A 24384-nucleotide genomic window follows, 5' to 3' on the forward strand; every position below is an offset into this window, starting at 1 on the left:
CCATTTGGCGGAGTCTTGTTTTCTGTGGGCTCCAGCTGGCCCCCTCAGCCACCCCGAGAGGGGCACGCAGGCTCCAGGCATAGCCTCTCTGAGGAACGAAGTGACCTGATCTTTCCAGAACTCCTCCCGCTCTCCACTGGAGGATGCTGAGGCCCACGAGGTCCTTATCAGAAGCACCACATGCGAAACCAAGCCGGCAGGCGGCTATGGCCACTGCCCCGTGTCCCACCCACACCCCTGCTCCACCAGCACTTAAAGCAATGAGCCCAGCATTAGCACAGTTGTTCTTTGAACTCTGGGAGCCGGGACCCGGAGCCCACTCGCACGGGAGGCCTGGCCCAGAATGAGGATTTCGGACAGACAACCCCGTTCAGGTATGGAGTCTGAGCGGACAGCACTTTTCTTTCCAGGGGCCACCTCTTGTCCACTTCGCACTGCTCTGAGCAAGGCGGTGGGCATTCAAGTCCAGAGGCTGTTTTTAAGGCAAAAAGTGGCTCAAGGAAACCAGCTGGTCTGACACGAGGAGGGGCAGAGACAGGCTGCCGAGGACACGGGATCTGGTCTCTGGGGTGGGGCGGTGCAGTGAGCATGACCCCCAGGGCCCTTGGACCCAGCTGAAGTGGGAGGATCTCAGGGAGCCAGGCCCCATGGGGTCTAGTTCTCCTGGTCTCACATTGGTCATACTTGGTGATGACACTTGGGAAAGACCTGGCTCCCGGAAGTGTAACCCCAAAAGCCTGGGCCAAGGAAGGTCAGAGGCGGGGTTCATGACAGGTGATGCTGTCCTGTCACCGGACTCGTTCCTTGTCCTGCTACCAACCTGCTCCTCTGCTCAGCACCCCACACATCACCTTCCGGGTGTGTTTCTCCTACCTCCTGTTGGATGGCTCCAGGAACCGGGAGGAGGGGGATCTGGGGCAGGTGGGACACGGGAGACCCGGGTCATGACCTGGCTTCATCAAGATCTGACATTCAAGACACAAAGGCCTAAAAGTTCTTTATTGACTTGTTTGTTAATCAGTTTCCCAGAAGGCACCTTGCACGCGTGAGTCAGATACAAAGATGCAAAGTCTCCTCGACATTCTTTATGGGTCTGAGCTCGTCAGCCAGGACCATGAGGTCAGTCACTAGGGTGTCCAGCAGCCCGTAGACCTGGAAGAATGGGATGAAACCACAGGCCAGGGTTTGCTCTGTGGGAAGCCCCTACACAAGGGAGCACCTGGCAGGCTATGAGGGACATGTCTACACCAGGACAGAAGCGGCAGAAGGGGTAAAAACAAACTTGTGGAGCTTCTGTAGAACTGTTGTTTTTGCAGAGAGCTTTATTTTTCGGACCGGCCTGCGGAGGTCATCCTGCACTAGCCCCTTGGACATATGGGGGCCTTAGAGCCTGGGGTGGTTGAAGAGGCAATTCCAAGGAACAGTGGGGCGGTCCAGTTCCACCCTGGCCCTCGGGGGTGTAAGATCCTTCCTGTGAGATCACAGATCCACATACCGAAATGTCTCCAGGACCAAGCCCTCCCGTGGGGCCGGACCACATGAGCCTCGGCAAGCTGATTCTTTATTTCAAAGAGCCCTATGATTACTCTCTAAACCCCATCAGCCTTCGGAAATCACAGTGATGTCACCAGTAGCAAATGGAACTTCTGATCAAATGGGATCCGGAGCGTTACCACAATGTAGGATGCAATCGCGGCTACCTAGCTGTCCGCACCAGAGGAAGACAAAGCACTGCCATTAGACACGGTGACAATCGAATGTGGCTTCGTGGACCTCCGCTCCGAAATAACAAAGAACAGAACACAACACCCGGGTGACTCTCTAAGGACTTAGCGCTTAAGAATAGACCATTATGCTCAGGTCACGATCTCCCCGGTTCATGAGACCCAGCCCCGCGTCGGGCTGTGCGTTGACAGCAAGGAGTCTGCCTGGGATTCTCTCTCTCTCTCTCTCTCTCTCTCTCTCTCTCTCTCTCCACCCCCCTTTCTCTCTGCCCCTCCCCCACCCATGCATGTGCCCTCTCTCTCAAAATAAATAAATAAACATTTAAAACCAAGAAGAATTGGGGCGCCTGGGTGGCTCAGTCAGTTAAGCATCTGACTTCAGCTCAGGTCATGAACTCGTGGTTCGTGAGTTCGAGCCCCACATCGGGCTCTGTGCCGACAGGTCAGAGCCCGGAGCCTGCTTCGGATTCTGTGTCTCCCTCTCTCTCTCTGCCCCTTCCCTGCTCGTGCTCTGTCTCTCTCTCACAAGAATAAATAAAACGTTAAAAAAAAATTATAAAGAAAGAAAGAAAAAGAGCGTATACCATTAGGAAGTCTCTGCAGTGCTTTACAACCCTCACACTTGCTGAAAATCCACCCTACCTAATGTTCCCCCATCTGCCATGACACACCTAACACAGACAGGAAGTGGGGGTGGCAGAAAAGGAGGCGCTTCTGCTCTGTTCCCCTAGTCTGTTTTCCCAACCACAGCCAGGGTGATCTTCTAAAGCCTAAGTCAGACCATATCACTCCTCCGTTCAAAACCCTGGGACTTCTCATTTCACTCAGAAAAACCCCAAGGCCACACACTGACCTACGAAGCCCCACACGCCCTAAGACTTGCTCCCTCTCGGTGGCCTCTGTGGCCTCTGTCCTCCCGGCCACTCCCTCCCCTGCCTTAACTGCACCCTCTGCCTGGGGCACTCTTCCTGGATGTCCACATGGCCGCCCCTCACCTCCCTTCGGGTCTGTTCGTGTCGCAGTGAGGCTCACCTGCCCCCACCCAGGCCTTCCCCACCCCCTGGCCCTGGGTTATCTCTCTCCCACACTGCTGGTCACTGAACACACCCGGTGTGCCATTTATGCCCGAGGCCTGTCCCTCACACACGAGGATGCCCTTCACAGGGGCAGCTCTGCTTCCGTCTTCCATCACGGACACGCTAGGAGTTTCTCGCTCGTGGAATAAACCGGATGAATGAGGGAGGGGAGGATGGCACGCAGAGCAGGTGTGAGCGAGGGGAGGGTTGGGCGCGGGGCTCGGGCCCTCACCTCCGTGTGCAGCCTCTCGGTGTATTTCTTCATGACCAGGGGATCTATGGGTTCCTGGGAGGTCATAGTGCTGTCAGGGGCAGGGTCTTCCAAGGAAACCCTGTCCCGACTTGAAGATTTCAGCGGTTTCTTGTCATCCTTTGCCTTGTGCTTCTTGCTGTTTAAACGGTCCTGCATGGAGAGACGGAGACACGCACAGCCTTCAGGAGCTCCCGGGGGAGGGCCAGGGCTTTCTCAAGAGCAGTTCACTGGGAGGCCCAGGGTCTCGCGCTGGAGTGACCGTCCACCTGCCACAGCCCCTCCGACGCCTCCCCGGCCCCACCTGAGGCCCACACTATGTCCCAGCATACCTCTTTCCCCGGCAGCTTGGCAGGTTTTCTATCCTCTTTCTCTCTGATTCCCAGCTGCTTCTTTTCCTGGGCTGCCCCTTTCCGGTCCTCCTTCCCAACCTTCCCGGCAGTCACTTTCACTTCTGTGACAGGCGGGGACTTGCCATCTAAGGGAGGTGGATGTAAGATGGCGTGACCTGGCCTCGCTGACCCCACAGGCAGGGTCGGGAAAGCCAAGGACCCTGAGCTGTCGGTGCTCCGAGAAGGAGCAGAGCACGTGACCTTTGGCAGCAGGACTGCAGGGCAGGGGTGAGTCATTCAACCTCTCTAGGGCTCCGCCTGTCAAACCAGGGGACTGAGCGAAGGTGGTCACTCAAGTCGCTTCTGGGTCCCAAGTCCTGGCAGCAGATAGAAGGGTAGTGGGGCCCACCCCGCGGATCCACCTGACGGAGTTTCCACCAGAAGGGTGCAAATGGCTGAGGGGCCACTGCCAGCGGGGCGGAGGGGTGGGGAGGGGCATGGCTGCAGTCTGACCTTGCTCTTCTGGTAGGTCCAAATAGATGGTCTCCTTCTCAGGCAGGCCCAGCAGAGCCCTCAGCCACAGGGAATGGCCCACCAGGCCATCAATCACATCCCGCCATAGCTGCAAACTAGAGAGCAGGGATACTGGAGAGAGCCATCACCCCTCGTTTGCCCTTGAATGTGCAGAGGCGCGGGTCCTTCCCTTCCAGGACACGGGTGCCAAGGGCTACCACGGAGGGGCCATGCCCTGTCTAGCCCAGCAGCCTCACCAGTACCCGTGCAGGTGCTCAGACGGGGATCTGGCTCCCCTCAGGCAGCCGCCGGGAAAGAGTGGCCCCGGGGCTAGGGGTAGGTCAGTCTAGGCTCCGGCTTGAGACCCTGGCTAGACTTGGGACCGGCCCTGTGGGAGCAGGGTAGCTTTTGCGAGGTTCCCCGAGGGCCCCACTGAAGGCGCTCATGCATAACCAAGCAAGTTCCAAGCAAGAAGGGAGGCTTTTCACGGATTCTGCTCTTCTCGCTGTCCTCCGGTTTCTCCTCGACCCATTCCTCTGCTGGTTGAGAAGGAACCAGGAGAGGGGGCGGGAAAGAGAGAGCAGCTGCTTCCTCCGATCTGGAGAGCAGCCGGTGCCCGAGAGGCTGCCGCGGCAGGTGCCAGAGTGTGGAGGGTCTCCAGCACCTTTTTTGTGACCTAGGACTGCGGGCGCCCAGAACCACAGGCCGTCAGACGCCCCATCGGGGAGCCCGGGCCAGCTCTGCCGGGGGGCACCTACCACATCTGGTGCAGCAAGTCAGATTGCAGGGGCCTTGGTTCCTGGCACAGCTCCAGAGCTGCTTTGTTGAGCCCGATGAGGGCGTCCTCCCTCTGGCTCTCCTCAGGGAGTGCCATCACTGCCTGGCAGGGTTGTAGGGAGCATGAGCAGTCATTCTGCCTGGGACACCAAGGGTCCCCACGTCCCCTAGCGATGGGCCTCGTGCAGTGAGGACAGAGAGCCGTACGGGGGTGCGGCCATGGAGGGTGGACCTCCCCCAGAAATATGTACCCGTGATCCCCTTCTCCAACGTGTGCCTGGGTCGGAGAGGGCACCCCTCCTATCCCGTGGTGGCCTACGCACCCGAGACAAAAAGAGATGACCCAAGAGATTGCTTTCTCCGGGCCTTCACGAGTTTGTTTCTTCGCCCAAGGGGGCAAAGGGGACAACTGGGGCCCTCCCTTGGTGCGCTGGCACCTCCACCAGGGCCGCCCTCCTACCGACCCCTCAGGGTCAGGGGAGCACCTTTCCGAAATCCTCCAAACAGAGGTTCCACTCAGGTGGGGGAAGGCCATCCAGCTCCCAGGGGCTCTTGGTGCTCCCCAGGTCTGGGCTCTCCTCCACCAGGATCTCCTCCATAATGCTCTTCCGCTGAGAACTCTGAGCCCCCGCTCCAGGCTTCTGGGACCCTAAAGCGTCTCGGGAGTCCCTGAAGGCCTCACTCTCCTGCCGGGCCACTTGGGATTCCGAGACCGGGCTCTTAGAGTGTGCCGAGGGCTCCACGTTCACGGAGGCCTTCTCCAAGTAGGCAGCCCGGGCCCTGGGGCTGTGGCGCTCCTCCTCACTGGGCCTGGCCTCCTCGGCCTTGGGGGGCAGGGTGAGGTACTGGCGCCACAGGCTGTGCAGGTTTTGCACCACTTGGTGCTGGTAATGCAGCTGCAGCAAAGGCAAGGGAAGACACGCGTTGGGGAGGCTAGGCCGTGGGGCACCCGGAGTCCCAGCCGGCCCGTTCCCTCGAGGACACTGGTGGGGGGGCTGCAGGGAGGAAGCCAGCAGGGGCCGCGGTGGCCGGAGTGGCCCCTCGCATCCCCTTCAAGCTGTTCTCGCATTCGCGACCCCAAGTTAAGATCGCGTTTGAATGAAGGAGTTTGCCAAGCTCTGTTCCCGCCCCAGCATCCACTTACTTGCTAAGTTACGTAACCCGCCCTGGGCCTCAGTTTCCTCACCGGAAAGCGAGGATGTAACTAGTACCCCCATCACAGGCCTGCACCTGAGGATTTCTGTGGCGGAACAAGTCCTCCTCAGTGAGATAGGCGTCCACGGGGGACGGCGCACGCTCTGGGGTCAGGATCCCACTCAGCAGCTCCTGCAGCACGCTGTCCACAATGGTGACCGCTTCGTGGGCAGCCAGCTTGTCCTGGGGAAGGGAAGGTGGCACACGATGGGGGCTCAGCCTTTCAAAACCCCCGCTGCATCCTTGAGGGGAGCCGGAGCCCTCAGGACTTTGTGCCTTCCCAGGGGCTGAGCTCTTTCTACCGTCCGTCTCTCTCACGCGTACATACACTCCCGTTTCCGGACTCAAAACCCCCTCGGTATCTCCAAACATCCATGTTCCCTACAACTGGCTGAAAGCCTGTAGGAGGGGAGCCAGTCCGAGAGAAGTTGCTCTCTCATGGGGCCAGAAGGTCACACAGTCAGCATTTCTCCCAGATTAGGAAGGAGGGCAAGGGGCGGGGGCCACATGGTTTGGGTGCACCGCGGGCGGAGCCTCAGCTAAAGTAGTTGGCTTATGTTTGGGGGCCACAGTAGGAAAAAAAAAAAAAAAAAGCCCAGCTTTCTATAGAATGCCCGAAGGCATAGCACCAGGGGCCAGCTCTGGAACTGACTGGGGGCCGGGGCCGGCGGACTCCCAGTGCCCACCTCTCCCAACAAACACTCCCCAGGTCTTTGTTGGCAAAAACAGCGGCCTGTTGGTGAAAAATTCACCTTTTGGGCTGGAGGAAATAAGATCCCCGCAGGCAGTGCCAGGAAGAAAAGCAGAGGAACCTATCTGGTGTCCAGGGGGAGGTGGGGGCGGGGGGGGCAAGATCCTGGGTTACCTTCAGTAACTTCCTCTCTTCCCTGAAAACATCCTGGGTCAGGGAGACTGCGTGGAGGTTGACCTGCAGGAGAGCACCTCCTAATAAGGTGGGGTGGGTTCCAAACTCCCAACATTCCCTGAAGATGCCAGCATTCAGAGACTTGAAGAAGAAGGTAAAGGTTTTCGTTTCTCCAGGCAGAATCACACCTGCGAGGGACAGAGACGGAGGTTTTCACCACATGGGAGCTAGCTGAGCCCCAAGCCTGCACAATATTCACTGAGCCCTAAGCCCATGCATACAGTTAACTGGGCCCCTGGCCAGGGTGGTGACCAGAACCGAGGGGTTTCCTGGGAAGTGGGACTTTTGACTTCCTGCGCAAAAACTGGCAAAGTCCCAGGCAAACGGGGATGAGGCGTGTGGGGTGGGGGTTCATCCTAGCCTCAGGCCTGAGCATGTGGGTAACTGAACCCCTAGACAGTTTCTGCTCCCTGGTGAGCGAGACTCTCTGTGTTCTCGAGTTCGGCTGTTCCCCCAACAGACATGCACAGTTAGGAGAGGACACAATTCACAGAAGAAATGGACGAGAGGAGGCAGAGGAGAGGGGTTCAAAACTTGCAGGCACTTCAGCTAAACTTTGACTCCTCGCAGACCACAGACAGGAGCCCGGGAGTAGGGCAGCTGGGTACCTTCTCGATTGTTAAAGTAAAACCGCTCCATCCTGTTTCTCTTCAGGTCTTGGAAAGAGTCCAGCTGAGACCGCCTCCGCCAGTTGTACCAAATGGCCACGGTGCCATTATTGACCACGGTCAGTTCCGAAGAGGTCTTCTCCCTTTCTAGAGTTTCGAAGGTCAAGCGAACAGCGATTCCAACACGCTTCTGGGGAAGGAGAGGTACGAGAAAGGTCTTTGAGGGAGGTTCTGGGCCAGGGTGACCGATTCATCCTTGATTGCCAGGGGCGTTTTTGGGTTTGGCCCTCCGGGGCCTGGCTGCTCTCAGGGTGCCATCACTGTACCCCAACAACGGCTGTCTCTGAGGCTGCCGTCCACGGCAAGAAGGGAAGATAAAACAGATTTTGTATCTGATGGACAATTCTGCTCCTTTAGAACCTTCTTGAAGCCACACCTGTTCGAGAAGTTTCACTTATTTACATGCTTGGGGGGCTAGTAAGAGCTGGGTGGCTTGTGACAGTCTCTTTTCAGTCTTGTGATTTCCTTCTAGCTTAAGTTAGCCTTGCTGTTACCATTTTCAGACCTGCTGAATGCCTGACTAGATAAAAATGCAAATAGGTGACTATCCAGGCTCCTTGTGACTGCGCCTGAGGGAGGCCCTGCCCGCAGGTAGGTGAGGGTGAAGGCAGTTTTACCGTGTCTTCTGGGTTACGGCCTCTGATCCAGCAGGCTGGCTTCCCACAGAACAGCAGAGAAGGGCCAAGAACAGGCATGGGGACATCGTCAGGGTAACTGGCCAATGAGTCTCTGGAAGAAAACCCGAGGACTTCCTTTCCCTGAGGCTACCACGGTCTTGCCATGTGTAGCCCACGGAAATGGCTGCCAGGCCTAAAGAGGGGCCCGGCTCTACCCTCTGATGGAGGGCTCCGCTTGGGCTCAGCTCTGTCCTGCTCTGTTCCTGCAGGTGGGCGCTTCTGGGACACAGAGACTCTTCACGCACAGCCATTTGGCGTGCACGGCATTTTGCAGCATTTCCATGGCTGGAAAATCCCCATTAGGGGCTGGTTGCTGGAAGGGGGTAGATGGTCACAGAAAAGCTGGTGCAGGTGTTGGAAGGGGCCCATTGAGAGGCCGGGACAGAAGCCGCCAGATTTCAGAGCGGGGAGTCCTCCCTTTATACTGTGGGTGCGGGGTGGGGGTGGGGGAGGGAGGCCGCTCTTTCCAACCTCTCTGCCTAGGGCCCAGCCCGACTCACGAGGGCCCTGTGTCTTCAGAGGAACTTTCCTGGCTCCTATCGAATACTGGATAGTCTTCCACGGTAACGGTCGAGAAAGGCTGCCCTCTGCCCACCACCTCCAGGCCATCGATATCCTCAGGGAGACCAAGAAAGGGAAGATTAGCTGACTGAAGACAGGCCCCACGTTAAGGGGTTTCCCGGCACAGAGGGGCACTGACCTGCTGGCTGAAGTCCAGCTCTGCCATGACGCTCTGCAGCTCCTTGCGTCGGTAGATCAGGAACAGACTCCGATCCCAGGTGTAGCGGTACCAAGCATCCTTCTGGGCCGGCAGTCCTAGAGCAGCAGGGTCCAGGGACCCTCAGCACAGTCTGCTGTGGGGGCCTCTTCTCCACCCGCCGTCAGGGCTCTGAGAGCACCCAGCCCGGCACCACTTCCGGGAAAGGGGAAAATACACCTTCCCTGTGCAGCTGGACTCTGGTCCGCCTGCCCCATACCTACCGCGTCCGCAACGCTGCTCAGGGCTCCCACAAAATCAGCTTGCGAAGCTGCAAACCTTTGGGTTATAACAGCAACAGCAGCTCCATTTAACTGTGTTAACAACCCGCCAAAGCCTCTCACACACGCGCCCTGTCTCATTTAACACTCTCTTGTCCCACGGTACTTTACAGATGGGGAAACGGAGGACCAGGGAGGTTAAGTAACTCACTGGAGCTCACAAACCCAACACAGCTGGGGTCTGAACCCAGGCAGCCCAGCAGCCTTTAAAGCAGTGCAGCCGCACAGAAATACCACGCAAACCGCACGTGCAAGCCACCAATGTAATTTCAAAGTTCCTAGATGCCACGCTGAAAAAGGCAAAAACAGGTGAAATTAGCCTTAGTAACCTAGTTTAACCCAACAGATCAAAGATAGTATCGGTTCAGTAAGTAATCAATATAAACATGATTCGTAAAAATATATTTAATGGCTTGTATTTTATACGAGTAGGAATCTTCGAAACCCAGCGTGTAGTTGAGACTTACAGCACTTGAGTTCACACTAGCCACGTCCCAGGTGCTCGATGACCCCAGTGGCCACGGTGGCCGCGTAGACAGAGCAGCCCCACAGCTCACGCTCCAGCTCGCCTCCCCATCGCTGTCTTACTGCCGGGGGGACTGGACCTCCAAGGGTTACGGGCCCCCATCCCTGGCCGTTCTCACTCCACAGCCATGCTGTCCCCCGTCCCAGGCCCGTCCCAAGCTGCTGGTTTCCCGCCCACCCCTCACCTGTCTCCACCTGGATGCAGTGGGGCTTCCTGACGTGAGTGATCGGTTCCAGGAGGCCACGCTGAGCTTTGGTCTTTGTCATTACCAGACCCGTCATTTCATCTCCCAAGTATTCCAGTCGACTCCAGAACCCACTGGTCTCCTCACAGCTCTGGCAAGGAAGGACACATGGGTCAGATCACCTGGACACTTTGGAGAGAGGCTGGCGGAGGTGGGGGGTCCGGGCGGACAAGACTGCCCCACAGACTTCAGATGCTCCCTCTGGGGGATTCGCTGCTGCCCTGGGAGCAGGAAAGAAGCACCCGTTTTGAGGGGCGCCTGGGTGGCTCAGTCGGTTAAGCGGCCGACTTCGGCTCAGGTCGCGATCTCGCGGTCCGTGAGTTCGAGCCCGTGTCGGGCTCTGTGCTGACAGCTCGGAGCCTGGAGCCTGCTTCGGATTCTGTGTCTCCCTCTCTCTCTGCCCCTCCCCTGTTCATGCTCTGTCTCTCTCTGTCTCAAAAATAAATAAACGTTAAAAAAAAAAAAAATTAAAAAAAAAAAAAAAAAAAAGAAGCACCCGTTTTGTTCTTAGGATGCCCTGCTTCAGCCCCACACGGATAGTGTGGGCCCAGACCGGCCACCGCACTGACAAACCAGAACATAGTGTGGTGCCCTGGGTCATCTGAAAGCCGCAGCCTCAGCTTTTAGGAGACGACACTGAGACTGTTCTAATAACTCAGTACCTGTGATATCTTTCTCCTCAAGCTGACTACCGCTGAGCACCACAGGCTGAGTAACTTAGCTCGCCAGGCCCCCAGTGCCCGATAACAGGACCCATAATAGGATTTAGCAAAGGCCTGGAGGGCTTAACAATGCCTTTCGAAGGAGCAGATTTTTTTTTTTTTTTTTGCCCCCAACTGTGCAACCTGAGGCAGCCATCCCCGGGTCCGGGCCCCCTCCTCCCAGAGCACTGGGCGACTCACCTTCCCATCATGCTGTGTCGGAAGCGTTCGGTCAATGAGCTCCCGCTCCTCCTGGATCTGCCTGTAGGTCTCCCCAGTGTGCATAAGCAGCTCGCCCACCGGCTTCTTGAGGCGTTCTAGAGGGAGCGAGTCAGGACGAACAGGGGCCCTAGCACTGCTCACGGGTCAGTCCCACCGCCGGGCTGATCTCAGGACCCGCTAACAGCGATAAACACTGGGGGGTAGATGGCACAAGTGCGACCAGCCTGAACCCAGGCTCCGGCAGGTGGAGCGACAGAAAAACCCAGCACTGGAGCCTCGGTGGTTAATGAGGCCCGGCGGGAGCCCTGTCTGCTTTGCTCACCACTCAGGGCTTCCTGCTGCTGCTTCCACAAGGCTAGGTTGCGCCGCCAATTTCTGAGAAAGTTGTGCTGAGGAGGCGGGGCCCAGGGATGCACCTTCTCCTTCTCTTCTTTTGGGGCTTTCTGCTTTGGCTCCTCTTTAGCTGAGATGAGGGTCACCAGACAGGGCGGGGTGTGTATGAGCTCAGCCAGCTAAAAAGTACACCGAGAGGGGCACTTGGGTGGCTCAGTCAGTCAAGCGTCCAACTCTTTGATTTCAGTTCAGGACGTAATCTCACGGTTGTGAGATCGAGCCCCGAGTCGGGTTCGCGCTGGGTGTGGAGACTGCTTAAGACTCTCTCTCTCTCTCTCTCTCTCTCTCTGTCTTGCCATTTGCAGCGACGTGGATGGAGCTAGAGTGTGTTATGCTGGGAGAACTGGGTCAATCAGAGAAAGACAAATACCATGGGATTTTACTCATATGTGCAGCTCGGGAAGCAGAACAGATGAACACATGGGGGGGGGGGGGAAGAGAGGGAAACAAACCATGAGAGACTCTTCCAGACAGAGAGCAAACTGAGGGTCGATGGAGGGAGGTGGGTGGGGGATGGGCTAGATGGGGGACGGGTACGAAGGAGGGCCCCTGTTGTGATGAGAATTGGGTGTTGCATGTAAGTGATGAACCACTGAATTCTACTCCTGAAGCCAGTATTGTACTGTACGTTAACTAACTAGAATTTCAATAAAATTTTGGAGGAAAAAAAAAAAAAAGATTCTCCCTCTCCCTCTGCCCTTTCGCCCTCCTCCTCTAAACAAACCAACGAACAAACAATAAAAAGTACATGGTGAGTATGTGGATCCTGGCGAGGAGGAGCTGAGCCGGGGCTGAGCAGAGACTTCTTTAGGCCTAACCCCCTGCAGTCCCCCCACGCTGCTCAGAGTCCCTCCTCTCCTGGACCCCAAGGTAGTGAGTGACAGAACCAGGGGGCCTTGGAAGCCCGCGTCAGTTCCCTCTCTTCCAGAGGGGAACCTTTGCTCTAAGCCTGTGGCCGACAACTCTCAGTGTATCTGTCCTCACAACTGATGCTGTTTGACACCAGCACCTGCAGGGTGACAAGAGACATTTTGATATGACCCCAGGCCCCTTAGCACCAGACCAATCGGAGATGTTTTGCCTGGAACCGGGGAAGCAAAGGAACTGAGAGAAAGTGAAGCACCTCACGACGGGAAAGTCAGACAGACTGTGTGGCCCTCTTCATGTGGCCCTGGGAGCTGCGGGAAGCCACCTTCCTCCACCCTGTGGACCGGAGAGGAGAGCAGGCCAGACCTTGGGGAAGGGAAAACGAAGCCGGCGCACAGAGGAGTGGAGGGCAGCGAAGGAGTGTGAGCCCTGAGCCCGGATGCCTCTCGGGGTTCAGGCTAACTGGGGCTGGACACGCTGGCTTTGGGGTTCCTGGAGGCACCTCTGTATCCTGATAGTGAATTCCTGACTTCAGCTGAACTAGCTTCAGGTGGCTTCACGGTTTCCAGGGGGAGGGTCACTATCACTTCAGATTCCCCGGGGCCCCGAGACTGAACTGCCTCTCTGGGACCCCAGTCCTGCTTGACTGTGCCAGGTGGTTAAGAACCGAGATGACTTCAGCGACTTCTCTCATCCCAGCGGCTCTGTACAAACAAACCTGGATGTTTCCTCGAGCAACTGCAATTCTCTTAAAGTCCTGGAGACTCCCCAAGATGTGGTGAGGCAGAATCTGGTCACAGCCATGGAAGCTGTCACCCGGACCTGGGGGGGAAAGGGGAGGGGACAGAGTAGCTCCTGTAAACGATTCCACATTCGAGGGGTTACTTTCTGATGGCGACTCGGCTTTCTCTCAAGGCCGCTCCACGAATTCAGAGACCAGTGAGGCCAAGGCCAAGGCCAAGGCCAAGGCTGGGCATACCAGAGTAGTCCAGGGGCTTCGTGGCTGCATCTGGAGTAGCAGGATATGCTACTAAGTGGCAGACCTTCCTCTTATGATCCTTGGGTTTGAGTTTACGGATGATAAATTTCTGGGTGATGACAGGTCTATCTTGTGTCTCAATAAAGCGAGGAATGTGTTGCTAAAAAAAAACAAAAAACAAAAGAGGAGAATCCCACTTGAGATCAGGAGGAGGAAATAACACCACCCATCTCCTCTGTCCTAATTCTTGGTGGGGTTCCTGAAGGCTGACAAATCTGTTTCTCCAGTTCTGTCCATATGTTCTGTCGAGGAAATGCCTATGCAACAGACTTACGACTTAGCAATGTCCTGGAGGGGAAAAAAAAATAACATCTAATGCCTCCAGACAGTTCAGGTGAGAGGTGGTTGACTCTTCCAGGTAAAGCGTGGGGTTACGGTTTAGCAGCTTTATCTGCCTCTGTAACATGCTTCTCAAACTCACTTTTCCCTTCTGTGAAATGGGGATTATAGACACTTGCCTCCATGGGAAGCAAGACACCTCAACATCTCATTTCCCTGGAGTTCTATGTAAATCTCAGAAACATTAAAACAAACAACATAGTAAATTCCTTCAGATGCAAAGGTGAGGGCACCTGGGTGGCTGAGTTGGTTAAGTGTCCGACTCTAGGGGCGCCTGGGTGGCTCAGTCGGTTGGGCATCAGACTTCAGCTCAGGTCATGATCTCATTGCTCGTGAGTTCGAGCCCCGCATCGGGCTCTGTGCTGACAGCTCAGAGCCTGGAGCCTTCTTCAGATTCTGTCTCCCTCTCTCTCTGCCCCTCCCCTGCTTGTGCTCTGTCTCTGTCTCTCACAAATATGAAAAATAAAACTTAAAAAAATATTAAAAAAAAAAAAAAAGTGTCCGACTCTGGATTTCGGCTCAGGTCGTGATCTCACGGTTCGTGAGTTCGAGCCCCAAGTTGGGTTCCACACTGACAGTGTGGAGTCTGCTTGGGATACTCTCTCTCTCTGTTCCTCCCCTGCTTGTGCGCGTGCACTCTCTCCCAAAATAAATAAACAAACTTAAAAAAATTTAGAGGGGTGCCTGGATGGCTCAGTTGGTTAAGCATCTGACTTCGTCTCAGGTCACGATCTCACGGTTCGTGAGTTCGAGCCCTGCATTGGGCTCTGTGCTGACAGCTCAGAGCCTGGAGCCTGCTTCAGATTCTGTGTCTCCCTCTCTCTCTGCCCGTCCCCTGCTTGTGCTCTTTCTCTCTCTCTCAAAAATAAATATTGAAAAAAATTAGATGCAGAAGTAAAAAGAATTTGTGCTCAATTCCTCCATGGAATTAGACGCTCCCCCTGCAGTGAGGGGATCCCTGGATTTTATCCTTACCTTCTTCAAGTCTTCCTTTTTAATGGCTAAGGCCAGGATGTCACCCCCTTGTAGGACACTGCTAACAGGCTCAGGTTCTTCCTGAACGGGGGGTGTGAGCTGCTCAGGTACCTTTGCCCGCTTCCTTTCTGAAGAGAAGCAGAAAAGTACAAGTGCTGAAATAGACATATATTTCTAATATATAATATATATTATAATATAGCTATGTAACTTATTCTAATATATAGTATCTCTCTACATATATCAGATTTCATGGCGAGAGGCAGAGCTCAACACCTGCACAGACAGCAGAGGCTGCCAAAGGTGGCTCGAGTTCTCTCCTGAAGGTCCCCCTACCCGTTCCCCTTGGCCTGTTACAGCGAGACTGAGACTTCTGAAGTTGAGACCAGAAGATATCCCATTCCGGGCTGTGCTACTTATAAGCTGTAAAACCATGGGTACGTACATCGCTTGCCCTCTCCTGGTCTCCTTCCTTTTTGTAAAAAGAGAAAGCTGGACTAAATCAGTGGTTCCTGAACATTAGTCAGATGCCTGCCCGAGGATCTTCTGGAGAGATTTACAAACACAGCTTCCTGGCTACTGCATGGAGCCGGCACTAAGGGAAACCGTTATTTTTTAAAAAACTCCCTAGGTGGTTCTGATGCACGGAAGTTTAGTACAAGTGGACTAGATGCTTTCTCAGCCTCCCCCCATTGCTGGCATTGATGCATTATTCTAGGGGAAGGCGTCAGGTTTCCTTCTCTTTTTTTTTTTAAACGTTATTTATTTTATATTTAGAGAGAGAGAAACAGTGCTCGTGTGCGAGCGGGGTAGGGGCAGAGAGACAGGGAGAGAATCCCAAGCAGGCTCTACACTGTCAGTGCAGAGCCTGATGCAGGGCTTGATCCCATGAACTGTGAGATCATGACCTGAGCTGAACGCTTAACTGACTAAGCCACCCAGGTACCCCAGCATCAGGTTTCTTAGGACACTGTCTAAAATGCAGATGCTCTGGGGGAAACAGAACATTCCCCTCTGAGCGTATATTTCACATTCTTTCATTTAATAAATACTTCTAGCCAGGCATCTTCTAGCTAGGCACTGTGCTAGGCTCTGGGGATATAAGGCAGAGTCCTGGGCCTCAAAGAGCACAAGCCCACGGGAGACAAGGCTGTCAAACAGGGTCATTGAACTGGGGTTACTATGGAAGCATCCAGGGGGACCCCAGCCCAGTGTGCAGGGAGGCGAAGGAGGGCTTCGGGGGGAAGTGATATTTAAACTGAGAGCTAAAGATGACAGAAGTTAGACATGGGAAAGGCACTGGGGAACAGGCATTGCAAAGGAAAGAGGCCTAGAGGCAACAGAACAGTGTGTGCATGGGGAACTCAGAGCACATTTTTTAAATAGCTGGAGTTCATCAGGGCAGGGTGGGGGTGGCTGGTAGGAAGAGCTTAGTGAGCTGTGGAAAGGACTTCGGTCTTTACCCCGTGGGCCACAACATAGCAAGGGAGGGCTTAGGGGGTGTAAGGGTGAGGACAGGACTAGTTAGGAGTCTACTGCCGGAATGAAGGGGTTGACAAAATTGGCTCATGTGACTGGGGAAAGTGGAGAAATCTGAGCCGATTTCCCTCAGGTGCCGGACCCTGAGATCTCACGGGACAGAATGAATCCTTTTCCAGTAAGGACGCACTTCCTGCCTTCCTCCCACAGAGGTGTTAACGGGTTTCAAATGCATTTTGTTTCTCTGGCTTGGGTCCTCCTGTCTGCTGCCCCCTGGTTTAGAAAGGTTCGACCCAAGGCCCGAGGCTGACATGCGAAATACCATAAGAAAGCCTAAGTCCTGTCTTTAAGGACTTTAAAAACAAAACCTGGATTTGTCCGCTGCTATGCAGAGTAATTTTCGAGGGGCAATGTCACTAAAACATCAAGGCAGGTATTCGGATTATCAAAATCAAGTGTTTTTAGGAAATGCCCACATAGTGGCCAAAAATCCCAAATCGGAATCATTCCAATAGAACTCTAAATCCAGCCTATCGCCGAGTCTGTCTCCTCAGCAACCGGTTCAGCAGAAACCCAGGTGTATCTGTCAGTTAAACCACATGGCGCTGTGTGCACACACGTGCGCGCGTGCGCGCGCACACACACACACACACACACACACACAGGACTGAACAGCTCCACCCTGAGTTCTGGTCCCCTCCGCCATCACGTATGAAAATGCAGCCTTCGGTTTTAATTTCCACTTCCTCTCTCCCTTCTTTACAAAGGCACCAAGGGTGATGGTAGACCAAGAGAGAACTGGTAACAGCTGAAGTTCTGCCTTTATAAACATTTTGGAATTTGGGGTGTCTGGCTGGCTCAGTCAGAGGAACATGTGACTCGATCTCGGGGCCATGAGTTTGAGCCCCACATTGGGTGTAGAGGTTACTTAAACAAACAAACAAAGACTTTAAATAAATATTTTGGAATTATTTCTATTTTCCAGGACATTTGCTTCCTCTGTCTGTCACCTTGGCTGACTCTAACACCTTCCCAAAGGATTAAACATCTCCCGATGTGTGCTTTTTACTGGGGCGTGTATAATTACCATGTGTAAATTTATTTTAATTTTTAAAAAAAATTGTTAATGTTTATTTATTTTTGAGAGAAAGACAAAGCATGAGTGGGGGAGGAGCAGAGAGAGAGAGAGGGAGACATCCTCTCCCAAGCAGGAGAATCTTAAGCAGGCTCCAGGCTCCCAGCACAGAGCCCGACACGGGGCTCGAACTCATGAACCGTGAGATCATGACCTGAGCCGAAGTCGGACGCTTAACCAATTGAGCCACCCAGGCACCCCTGACTATGTGTAAATTTACAAACCTTCAACGTTGCTGAAGACTTCTGAAATAGTGAAACTCTGGTCTGAGGTCTTTCTGAGGTTATCTTGGGTACAGTTCAATACAAGCCCTGTTACTGCATACAGTCAGTGAGTAGCGTGTTCTAGTTAATAACGTATTTATCAAAACGACATATACACAGAGGATATTGACCAAGCAACTTCTTTGTGCTATAAACTACAGAGAAGATGGTATAAAAGGTTAAGATACGGCTCCTCTTGAGAAACCGAAGACTAGAGCCGACACACACACCAGCATAACATAAGGGCCTAAGTTAGTGGCACAGACGATGCGTTTGGTTACTTGTCCAAGAAGGAACGGATGGATGTGGCTCATACAGTTTAGTAAAGAAAGGTTCGGAAGAGAAGCTGCGGGGGTCATAGGCGGCTCTCCAGGCTAAGTCAGGCCTTGAAGGAGAGGAAGCCTTTGCCCAGACAGAGCAGCAAACAGAGCTGTTCCCGGTGAAGTCACAGAACGAAGATGGAACGTGGCTTCCGCGAGGCGTGGCGACACAGAATGCGTGTTGGGGAGATGGGGGTGATGTTGGAGATGAGAGAAAAACCAGGGCATGACAGCTTTGCAAAGGAAGGCGGAAGCATTGGTCTTCCTGCTGGAAGGAAGCAGGTTTGGTCCAGGAGGGTGAGTTGGTGAAAGCCGAGTTTCAAAGTGATACATCCAGTGCGGGTAAGTCAGGTGGCTGGGGCGGAGAGCGGGGGGGGGGGGGGGGGGGGGAGGCGGGGGTTGTATCTCGAAACCCACGCTGAATGCGGCTTCTGGTGAGCCCCACAACCAGCATTTTCCCTCGATCTTGGCAGCTGCGAGGGGGTCAAAGACCAGCCTGGGGCAGTAAAGTGACACATCTCTTGGGGAGCCAGGCTGGGCAGCTGGAAGCAAGGTGCTCAGGTCAGGTGGGAGTGGGGGAAAGGGGGAAGCCATGGAGGGGAAGAAACCCGGCCTCGATGTTTTGGTTTCTTGTTTTATCTAAATGTACTCTTTTTCAGTGTTGATTAAGGCCCTTGGGAAATTCTGACTTTGGGGTTGCTCTGGAGGAACCAAGGGAGAGGCTGTCCCTACCAGGCCTGAGCTTTAATTGATCAGGGAGGGGCATCTGGTACTGCTGGGAGTGCTCCTGGTTTCTTAACAAGAGCAGGGAGAAACTTGGGAGTCCAAAAGGACTCACATCTCTTAACAGGTTTCGTCACAATATTTGCTTGCCTTTTTCCTTATAATTCAGAGACCTTAGAAAAACACAGCATGAGATTATGTGTGTTGATTAGCTATATTGTTCTGAAAGGGGGGGGGGGGGGACAAAAGTATTGTCCTACTACGCTGATGTCCCCTGAGATACTTAGAGGGGAAAAAGGAATATTGCATGCTAAACTAAACACTCCACTTTTTTTCCTCCTCGCCCTGGTGCATGTTCTCAACTCGAGGGCTATTTAACAAACTAAATTTCCCCTTCTTAAAAATAAATACGCAGTGATAAATCTTTCCTTGATTTGTTTACAGCAGAAAGTTCAAATCTGATAAGATGCAGAAAGTAGGAGGCAGTAGCTAGGAAAGCCCTTGACTGCCCTTGGGAAAGGGGCCAGCTGTTTTGCTCTCTCTCCATCGTTAAGAACTATATCATGAAACAACATCTCAATCCTGCCTACATCTGACTTTTATACCATGAAGAGGGATTAAAGCCAGCCATACTTAGTTAGCAGGCCTCCCAGGGGCCCCTGATGACCTGCAGACCTGCCCTTCCTCTCACACGGTCACTACTACCTGAGGCTGGCTCTGGGTCTCCCCAAGGCCTGCAAGAGCATGCCCAGACTTTCTGACCTAGCAAGGTGTGGCCCCTGCCTCCCTGTGCAGCCCTCTCTGGCTCTTTTCCCATTCCTCCACACTCACCACCTCTGCCCTGGCCACCAATGTCATCTACATTCTCAGTTCCATGCTTCAGCGGATGCTGTTCCTTGCTCCCTAGACCTGGAGAAGCAAACTGCCTTTTGGGGGGCTGTGAAGTGTCAGCCACAGATGTCACCTGCTTCAGAAAACCTTCCCCCCAAATTCTAGCATCTAAGACCTAGGTCAGGGGCTCTGAGCCCCCTTAACTGCTAGGGATCCCTATATCACAGCATTGATATTTATCTATTTCCTCCTCTGGCAGTTCACTAGATTCTGAGTTTCTTGTGGGCTGGGATCACACAGTTAATAATGACACCATTGTTGTCCAGCACGGTGCCCACACACAGCAGGCCCCCAGTAAATGGAAACAGCAAAAAATGATGGAAGAGGGGGTGGGTTGCAAATGGGAACACGTCCAGGGGGTCAGTCTGCTGTCACACACCCTGGGACTCTCTCACCTGCAACCAGAGGGTAGCTGAGGAGGCCAGGAAGCAGTCATGTCTGTGACTGTCTCCAGGTTACACAAATGGGACAAATGGGACTGTCTCCAGGTTACACAAATGGGACAAAAAGGATATATACCCTTTCTGTCATCCAGCCAGAAAGGGTATATATGTGGTGGAAAGACACGGGAGGCAGAATCGGCCAGGTTAAGCATTTCTCCTGCGTTTTTCCAGCAGGCCTCTTAGGTGAACACCCTCCAAAGAACCCCCCAACTTGTTGGTTTCACGGCCCCAACATGTTTCTTGCATTCTTTCCTGAATTTCTTTTCCCAAGGACTCCTGTTCCCCGCCTTTCTGAAACTCTTTCCTGACTCTTCTGCACCTCATCCAGTGGAGGGCTCCTGCCTTCAGAGTCCCACCCTAAGATTTGGCTAGAGGTAGAAGTCTCCTATGCCTTCCTGCCCAATGCCATCTCCCCAACAACTGATCCCTGGGGCCTCTGGCAGTCCCCTACTTCCTAATCCCCATCCCCAAGACCCTGTGCACTGGGCCTCCTCCCTTTCGGGGGTCGCTGCCTTGTACATCATCCCTGAGGTATGGGGTACGCCTTGTTCCGTACCCCATTCCCTCCGTATCTTTACCTCCATCCTGGTGTCACCCCCGTCCTCCAGGCCCCGTGTCGTGAATCCCATCCAAGAACCCCAGCCCCTGTCGGTCTCTCCTGAGCTCCCAAGGCTGCCAGCGCCAACCTTTAATGAGTTCTGCGGCCTCCAAGAATCTGCTTGCGGGTATTCTCAAGCGGGACTCCTTCTTTACAGACTTCATGGTGTGTCCCGGGCTGTGAGCGTGGCCCTGCGCCACGGGGACCTGGGATAACGAGGCTATGCGGCACCCCCCCCGCCCCCCCCGCGACCCCGCGCGCGAGCGCGCCGCCTGCCAGCGGCCGCCAACGCGTCCATAGCAACCAGCGCCCCGCGCGGGGGCGCGCACCCACCGATCAACTTGGGCGGAGACTGCTTGGCAGCCACTTTTTTCATCTGGCCACGCCTACGCGCCCGCCGCGGGCCGCTCCTCCCGCGCGCGGACCCCGAGAACTGCGCCGGCCGGGGGTGTGACGTCACAGGGGCGCCGGCGAGCGCCGTGACGTCAGCGGCCAGCGGGGGCGGGGCTGGAGGGGTAGGTGAGAGGGAGGGATGCGCCCCGCCTGTGGCTGCCGCGGCTCCAGGGCCTTCCTTCGGTGCCTCCAGATGGCTATTTTCACGCCCTGCCGAAGCCCCCCTGCGTGGCTTCCCGTGGGTTTCAGGGACCTGGTGGCCCCTGCCTGCCCCCTACGCGCGCGCCTGTGACCTCCCCCACCCGCGCTTGCGACAGGCCCTCCATCGCTTCCCAAACAATCTAGGCTTTTTCCCCCCGACTTGAGCCCTTCTCGTACCGCTGGTTTCAGTCCTTGGAGATGCTGCCCTTAACCGCCCAATCTAAAGTAGCCCCTCTGCGGTCCCAACGTTACAGTTGCACCCGGGTTCCTTTTTTTCCTAGAGCCGGAACGCATTTGCAAATTATTCTGTTTGTTTAGGGGGTTGCCTGTTGGGAAGTTCCCTGTGAGAATGTAAATTCCGTAGGAGCATGGAAGGCCTGTCACTGGTCCCCGCCCCAGCCCAGGTTTAGCACATAAGTAGTCACTCAAACTGTATGTGGAAGAATGAAAGGGCTTTAAAGCCAGACCACCGGCTTGCTAGCTTTGTGTTCTTGGACCAGTGCCTTGCCGTCTCTGGCCACAATTTTCTCCCTTATAAGGTGGAGGTCATATTGCCTCCCACACAGGGCAACTTGAAGGATTAGCCGAGAGTATGCACTTAAACTACCCACCACAGTGTCCTCCATAAGCTGTAGAACCTTCTCAGTCAGTTCTCAAAATCCTGCTGGGGTTGGACGGGGGAGATACACTCTATACCCATTTTACAGATGAAAAACCTGAGGTCTATAGAAGAGAAGAATGTAAAGTCACCTGACTAGCAAGAAGCATCGTTTGAACCTGATTCTCCCAAATCCAACTTCAGGGGTCTTTGTGCCCTGTCTTCTAGGCTAGTTCCGAGATTTGCTGCAGTCTGCCCTAGACAGGGGAGAAACTAGGGAGGATGCCTGTAGGGCTGGTCAGTCAATCTCCAGTCTCCCTGTGTGTTCCCCATTACCCAGCCTCTCCCAGGGGGCACGGCCTCTTCATGCCCTTCTACATGGTCTCTTATGACTGAGACATCCTCCATGGGCAGCCTCTCTTCTGCTCTGGGAGGTCCAAGCACCAGCCTCCTTCCAGTTCACTCCATTAATGTTTACTGAGCACATAGGATAACCAAGCTGAGCACTGTGTCATCTGGGCTCTCTGGGAGGCAGACACTGAGACACTGGGTCAGGAGTGCAAGATGTTTATTGTGGGGAAGAGTGGGGGTAGGGGAGGGCTTATGAAAGATGAAGGGGGAGGAAGCAGGACTGGGCTGGGAGAGCCACAGACTGCGTGGCAGATCTCCCAAAGTCATGGATGTCTGGGGCAAAGAATGTTCATTAGAGGCTGTCAGCTAACTGCACTCCTTGCGGGTGAACAGTGAGTTCTTTCTTGAGGGAAGAAACCTGGAGCTCAGTGACATACAGAGGACAGTAAGAAGCATTCCCTCTTGCCCTCTAGGTGCTTAGAGCGAAAGACAAACACTCATGCAACTCATTCCAGGAGCCCAGCTTCCGGAGGGCCTTTTAACTTTGGGGCGTGACACAGCTTGTGCATAGCCTGGCTCAGCACAGGACAGAGGGCTGGGGGCCATTCGGGTTCAGCAGAGGTTAAAGGACAAGGGAAGAAAGAGGGGGGGGAGAGATGTATGGTTAGGCTGAGCTCTGCCACCATCCTTTGAGTGAACTTGGACAGATCTTATCCGCTCTTTGTGCTTCAGTATCACCGTCTGCTTCATGAAGGTGCCAGACCAGATCAGAGCTGCTTGACCTTCGAAGAACCTAAGCAAAGCTAGGAAGTCTCCCCCCTGATATGTGCATTTGGATTTTTTTTTTTTTACTATGGTAAAATACATGTAACATAATATTCACCATTTTAACAAAAGGCAATTCAGTGGCATTTAGTACACTCACAATGCTGTCCAACCATTGTTCTCTGGTTCTAGAACTTTTTAATCATCCCCAAAGAAACCTTGTATCCATTAAGCAGTCACTCCCCATTCCCCTCTCTCCCCAGCCCCAGGCAACCACTCATCTCCTTTCTGGCTTTATTGATTTGGATATTTTCTATATTTTCTATATTCTGGGTATTTTCTATAAATGGAATCACACACTATTCAGCCTCTTGTGTCTCTCTTCTTTCACTCGGCATAATGTTTTCAAGGCTCGTCCATGTTGTAGCACGTATCAGCACTTGCGTCCTTTTTATGGCCAAATAATATTCCCTGGTATGGTTGTACCACCTTTTGTTTATCCATCATCTCTGCATCTGGTTTTGCACATGATTTTGCATTCAATTCCAGGAACTCCCTGGAGTGCACTCATGTGTCCCTGGGGTGAACCGGGCTGACGTCAGTGTGCCTTAGACCCGGAGCTGGGTCATCTCAAAGTGGATTTCCAACTCTAATGTATGTGCTCAGGGGGTAGTGATTAATCACAAGTCGGGAAGGCAGAGTGAATATCAAGGGAGCCTTCCTGGAGGAGGTAGCATTTGAGGCAGGCTGCTGAAGGGAAGAATGCAACAGGCAGGTCCTCTTCAGGAGGACACAGCAGGAGCTGAAGCCCCAACAGGATAAAGCTCTAGAGGGGTGGGGGTGGGGGGACAGGGCAGAATAGCATCATTTAGCTACTGCAGCTGTGACAGTCTCCTCCCCCCTGAGCAACAGCCAGCCGGGAGCCCCGGGGAGGAGGCGGTGGCTAGGTTGACAGAGGGCACAACCTCAATTACTGCTTCATGTCTCTGTTTGTTTCCACCCAGCCAGGTGCCGGGCATGTCGTCAGCCACTCTTTGCAGAGGCTAACTAGCCTCCCGAAATAGAAAATGTGTTTCCTCCACGGGCTGCACCGCCCTCTCCCAAGGCCTGAGGCTGGGGCAGCCAGTTCTCCAGCCCCTCGCATCTTTTTTTTTTTTTTTTTTTTTTTAATGTTTATTTATTTTTGAGAGACAGAGACAAAACATGAGCGGGGGAGGGGCAGAGAGAGAGGGAGACACAGAATCCGAAGCAGGCTCCAGGCTCCGGGCTGCAGGCACAGAACCCGACGCGGGGCTCGAACCCACCATCTGCAAGATCGTGCCCTGCGCTGAATCGGGTGCTCAACTGACTGAGCCACCCAGGGGCCCCGCCAGCCCCTCACATCTTGCTGGCCGCCTTCCCCTCCCTCTGGCTCTCTCCTCCCAGTTCGTGCCACTGCTTCCGCCTCCCCTCCGCACACACGCCCGGCCCACTCTCCACATCTGGCTCCCTCTCCTCTAATCTGGCCTCCACCCTCTGAACTGACTACTCACACCACCACCCCCTCCTCCCTGGAACCTTGCTCAGCCAGCACTCAGTGGCAATCTTCTGTTGTCCTGGACCCGAAAGTCAGGCCACAGCTGGACTCTGTTTCCAGGAGGGACTGACTCCAGCATCAGGGATGGTGCAAAGACTCCAGGCGCCGCCCCCAGGCTCAACCTGCCCTTACTCCCCCCTGCAGAAGGACACCAGGGGAGAGACTTTA

General features: G+C 54.3%; 1 protein-coding gene across 4 annotated transcripts; it reads right to left on the bottom strand.

Moving 5' to 3' along the window:
- Window positions 1–980: 980 nt before the first annotated feature.
- MYCBPAP (MYCBP associated protein) lies at window positions 981–20577 on the bottom strand. 4 transcript variants are annotated; one of them, XM_060646377.3, is made up of 19 exons: window positions 20421–20577; window positions 14481–14608; window positions 13107–13266; window positions 12846–12949; window positions 11190–11379; window positions 10847–10962; window positions 9885–10035; window positions 8837–8952; window positions 8637–8752; window positions 8077–8188; window positions 7400–7589; window positions 6732–6919; window positions 5903–6049; window positions 5158–5568; window positions 4654–4775; window positions 3896–4011; window positions 3383–3528; window positions 3033–3203; window positions 981–1152 (listed from the first exon to the last, which is right to left on the bottom strand). In XM_060646377.3, exons 1-19 carry the CDS (start codon window positions 20494–20496, stop codon window positions 1051–1053), a joined length of 2862 nt encoding a protein of 953 aa, XP_060502360.3. In that variant the 5' UTR covers window positions 20497–20577; the 3' UTR covers window positions 981–1050. The 4 variants fall into 4 exon arrangements, with proteins under 4 accessions (XP_060502360.3, XP_060502359.3, XP_078293435.2 ...); XM_060646376.3 differs by lacking the exon at window positions 981–1152 and adding an exon at window positions 1359–1704 and having other exon boundaries at window positions 20421–20571; XM_078437309.2 differs by lacking the exons at window positions 981–1152; window positions 3383–3528 and having other exon boundaries at window positions 3055–3203; window positions 20421–20571.
- Between the last annotated feature and the right edge of the window lie 3807 nt (window positions 20578–24384).

This window comes from Panthera onca, chromosome E1, assembly GCF_046562875.1.
Source record: "Panthera onca isolate mPanOnc1 chromosome E1, mPanOnc1 haplotype 2, whole genome shotgun sequence".
In the NCBI taxonomy this organism is placed as follows: Eukaryota; Metazoa; Chordata; class Mammalia; order Carnivora; family Felidae; genus Panthera; species Panthera onca.

Bases quoted from the DNA above. Each gene is read 5' to 3' on its own strand.
- MYCBPAP (XM_060646377.3), bottom strand. From the start codon at position 20,496: ATGAAGTCTGTAAAGAAGGAGTCCCGCTTGAGAATACCCGCAAGCAGA. The intron at 10,963-11,189 runs GTGAGCAAAGCA...CGCTCCCTCTAG, and splicing joins GCAGCAGGAAGCCCTGAGTG to AACGCCTCAAGAAGCCGGTG. The intron at 8,753-8,836 runs GTCAGTGCCCCT...GGTCTCCCTGAG, and splicing joins AGCTGGACTTCAGCCAGCAG to GATATCGATGGCCTGGAGGT.